The sequence below is a fragment of the Aplysia californica genome, unplaced genomic scaffold, assembly GCF_000002075.1.
Source record: "Aplysia californica isolate F4 #8 unplaced genomic scaffold, AplCal3.0 scaffold00268, whole genome shotgun sequence".
Lineage (NCBI taxonomy): Eukaryota > Metazoa > Mollusca > Gastropoda > Aplysiida > Aplysiidae > Aplysia > Aplysia californica.
Window position 1 is genome coordinate 494,274 of NW_004797538.1, and position 4,852 is coordinate 499,125.

The 4,852-nt window shown below is 42.6% G+C and overlaps 1 protein-coding gene across 1 annotated transcript; it reads right to left on the reverse strand.

Moving 5' to 3' along the window:
- Nucleotides 1-582: 582 nt before the first annotated feature.
- On the reverse strand, nt 583-4,851 carry LOC101845337 (ATP-dependent RNA helicase DEAH12, chloroplastic; the record flags this gene model as incomplete). Its single annotated transcript, XM_005101016.3, is given in 1 exon segment — nt 583-4,851. A coding segment is annotated over 1 exon segment (3,377 nt), but the record flags the coding sequence as incomplete, so codon positions are not given.
- Between the last annotated feature and the right edge of the window lies 1 nt (nt 4,852).

Consider the following 4,852-nt stretch of genomic DNA (forward strand, 5'->3'; position numbering starts at 1 on the left):
GTATATCAGCAGTGTAAGGACACTGGATGGTGCTAGAGGGAAAGGAATCCAATAGGACAAACAGCGAAGGCATCAGCTGGCGCCCAGAGGAACTACTAGTTGGTCAATGGTCAATGAACTGACTCATCTGACCTGTCAAAGTATGTCATTGCGGAGCAGCCTCTTTGTCTACTGAGCTTGTTCACATCTATGTGTGCCTTTGTTTATCAGGTACTGTCCAAATAGTCAGTTAGTCTAGCTTTAGTAAGGTTTTACGGCCCTCGCAACTGAATTAGGTCATAAAAGCGCCAAGGGGTGGATGTCAACAAAGAAGCTTATACAGGGAATCAGGCTTACTCTGGTCACCTGTCTAGCCTCAACAGCACAAAGTCTGCTTCGACTATCAAGGCCCCCCCAAAATAGCAGTCCACAAGAGAGTGACAAACATACAAAAGAATTAGACGAAAAATGACGATAGTAAGATGAGGAAAGAAAAAGCAGCAGTTCCCCCTATGTTTTTATGGCACAGTGTGAGCATGAAACTGATAAATCAGCTCATTTACAATTCTATTATGCTTAAGAACATTATGTTAATATCCCTCCTTTGGAAATGGCCTAAAGGTAAACTCCAGTCAGTATTCACATTCTAAATGCTGAAAAAAGCAAGAAAATATAAATGCAATGTAAGTGCAATTAGATATAATTCTAGTGAAAAGAAAAAAACAGTTTTTTCTCTCTACTGAAAAATGTTGCTTTCTTGGCTCAGTATAACATTTGACCAGTTCGCTCACGATGTATGTATTGACCTCTTCAAATATTCCTGTCTGTGGTTACTGGTTCCATGACATAAAACGAATTAAGTATATTTACATTTTCAATATAAACCAGAACATAAACCAGTTATCTGCTCCAAAAACTTCAATCTTGGCAATCACTATGACAAACAACAATTCCAGGCGTCTTACATTAAGTCTTGACAACGATCAAAAAGTGTACTGCAGATGTAGTCACACTCTTGATTCTTCCAAATAATTCGGTGTTAGCAAAATATACAGCATGTCCTCCGAGCTCAAAGGCAACAGGGGACGAAAAGGCAAAAGAAACAAATGTATATATAACACAAAGATTTATAATTATCCAAGTATCTAAGAAACTGACAGTGGAAAGAGCACAACCTGGGGAACTTCTGAAGCACCTTCAAAGCAACACCATCATTTCTCATATCCCCTAATAAAGGAATAAAATGTTAAAAGGTGAAAAACAAAAACAATCATGTTTAAAAGACACAATATTAGTATACATTAGAAAATGTGTTTGTGGGTGTACAAGTGTGTGTGTATGTATGTGCATGTGTGTGTGTGAGGTTAGGGGGGGGGGGGGCATGAGCAGGGTAGGGTGGGAAGGGGTAGGGGTCAGAAGCAGGGAGGTGCTGAACTGTCCTGGCATTCACAGCTAGCCACAAATGACAAACCAAGGGAAATGCATACTCTCCCTATTAGCAAAATCCCCCATGTGTTTTAACAAGATGAGCATAACAAGGCTGCTCATCAGTGAAAGTCTGCAAGCAAAGCCAGCAAAAGACAATGTGGCAGGCTGAGCAGTGCATCTTATTACAACCCTCTATCTTTTCAATAGGAGTCTTGCACTCTGGGCACTGCTTGCGTTTCGATGGGTCTTCCTGCAACCAACGCTCCAGCTCTCTTTCAGCAAGACTCCAACTCTGTGACATTTCACAAGTGAGTCCTGGATGGGAGGCTTTGCCGCAAGAAGAACAAAAGCTTGAAAAACACGAAGGGCAGGTGAACACACATCCATCTGGGTTGAGTGTTACTTCATATATAACTGGGCAATTTGGAGTTGGGCAAAACTTGTATTTATCTGGCTCTTGTTCAACATAAGCATTCAGAGACATCTGAACGAGTTTTTCTTCCTGTATCCATTTCTTGTGGAGGAAAAATTCAAAGTCTTTCCAAACGAGCTGTCGGTTGCAGTCCTCCTTGACGCAAGATAGAGGGAACTGCTTGTCCTGTACCGACACTATCACCTGCTGTCTGATGCACACCAGGCAGTAGCAATGTCCACAACCCTCAAGGCGGTAGAGCTCAGCGCTTGTATCCACTTGACACAGACACGCCACACACTCTGGCATCTCGAACTTGGACACATCAGAAAAGCCCTGACTAAGACTGGTTGCCATTTCTTCAATGGTCGCGATGCAGTTTTCCAAAGCCTCATCCTGCCCAACAACAGAGATTTTTTGTTGCCTAAAATCAACTTTGATGTTATTCAGTCCAAATTCATTCTGAAGCTCACCCAGGGTATCTCCATATTTTAGCAACAATGCTTTCATTAAACCTGGGGGACGCTTTACACCTCTTAAGCTGATGCATTCCTCTCTGCCATCAACCAGTCTGCTCAAATACTTGTCTATGCTTAGTTTTGCCTTGGCGACGTCTTTTTCCACACCATGGATATGAAGCTTTCCATCCCTTTGATTGACAATAATGAGAACATTATCTGATTTTTCCACACTACGAACAGCATCCAGTCCTTGGCGTTTGAGGAGACATTCCAGTAAAGTCGACCTTCTGCATTCAATGACCTCACCTTCAAGAGCTGACTGAAAGATCTCTCTGGCATCAACAATACACTGGGCCTCATTTGAACATATGTCCAGCCTGTAATCTCCTTGTTTTAGTGATACTTTGGTGACTTCAGTTGCTTTCTGAGTCTTCAACCCCTCAATGATATCATTAAAGCGCTCCTCGTTGGCTTTCATGATACTACGAGGAATATGGATACTTGTCCTCAGCTTAGGACAGATATCAATAGGCTGACCATCATCGCTTGTGAGACTTCCCTGTAGATACTGGCAAGCACGGAACCCAGAGACAGGATTGTTGAAATAAACAAAGCCAATCTGTCTGATGTCTGTGTTTTTTGGTGGTTTGAGTTCAACAGTGCAGGTGTCCTGAGAGGAAGGTAGACATTCACTAAATCGATTGCAGATTCTCGTCTCCATTTCTTTCTTTTCACCTGGCGTAAGACAGTCTCTCTTTTCTCGAACCATGGAAATGAATATGTCTTTCCTTAGACTTTTTTCATCCTGGCCTTTGTCTTTCAACAAAGCCACAACTTCCTCTTTGATATGATCTTCTGAAGAACCTCTTGCATTAAAGCAAATCAAATCATCTCCTTTCTCTGGCATTTTGATGTCACAAAATTTTCCATCCAGCAATATTGATTGACCCACAAGAAAAGGTTGCAACAGCGGAGAACATTTAATAAATGCTGTTCCTTTGCCCTTAACAGGTCGCCTTAACCAAGAAAGACGTGCCTGAAATTGGCCTGTTTTTTCCTTGCCAGTCTGGTCAACCTTCAAAACTGCAATGTTGTTCTGATCATTCCTGGTCCCATTCACCGCATTTTCTGCTTCTGAACAGGTAGCATACTTAATCATACCCCATGGGTCTTCACTTTTAAAACGGAAACAGTCTTTGATGTCTCCATATGCAGAAAATTTTGTCTTCATTTCTTCCACAGTTATTGCATCAGATGCCTTCTTGATCAAGACTGTATTACTTTGCCCAGGCATGAGAACAGCTTTCACTGAAGCACCTTGTCCAAGCGTTACTCTGCATCCACTCCGTTCTTTATTGGATGTTTTGCTTAAGGAGAATTCCCGCTCTCTACTTTGCAGACCCTCAACGGTCCTTTGCTTGTAGCCATCCAGAGCTTTTGTAATCTCATCACTGGATGGGCTGGCTGAAAAAATATCCACTGTACCGAGATCACGGTCAGCTTCAACAACCACTGTCCCCATTCCAGAGTTTGCCAAGCAGTCCTCCAGATCAACAATGTTCCGGTAACGCGGCCCTACTATGGATCTAAAGACTGCAGTTCCAGCTTCCTCATGGTGAACCCGGTGAATCTGTTTTCCCTTCACTTCTTCAATATCAAAAGCCAAGTCTTTCTTCTGAATAGCTTCCTGAACCCAATGTTCATCAATAACAGTGATGCCTTTGATGAAATCTCGAGAAGTCTTGATAAACTGTGAGTAAACAATCCATTCTGGATGAGCATTCTGGCACACCAAAGAGGAAGATGGATGAAAATGCACCTGGCGGTGAATCCCAGAGGCAAAGTATCCTGCCCTGTGATGACCTAGATAGTGGCCAACCATTGACAAGTTTGCTTTAAAGATCATTTTCCTTAAGCGATCAATGGCAGTTTCATCAGTTGAAAAACGCTCAGACATTTCAATTTCCAGCTCTTTCTGCAAAATACCTGCAACATCTTTAACACATTGCCTTGTGAAGTTCATTATCTTGTAGTTGACGCTGTGCTTCGCACACCACGCTGATTGCTCTTTGTTGGCGAGGGATGACCATTCTTGGAAAACGTTGAACCAGGTGAAAGGGTCACCATAAGGGGAAGCAAACTGGTTTTTGTTCCTTGCTGAACGCTGCTCATCCATATCAGTGAGTCCTTTGTAAAACAAGTCTGAATCATTGCTTAGTAGAGCTGCAATAACAACAGCATCATACAGAAGCTCATCTTTGAGTCCAAAATACACTATCAGTCCCTGTCTGGGATCAAATGGTAATTTGGAGATGAATCGACCAGTCTCTGTAATGTCACCATCCAGCAAAGCTCCAATTTCCACAAGTGTGTTAACAGCTGTATCGAGAGCTTCTTCACTTGGGGACTGTACAAAGTCATAATGTCTCCCATTGACACCCAGTTCTGCCAGTTTGAGCATGGCTTGTCCTAAATGAACTCTGAGGATTTCTGGATCAGAGCTGGGTGCCATTGCCAAGAAACTGTCTTTGCTGAAGAGGCGATAACATGTGCCGCTGGACGTACGACCTGG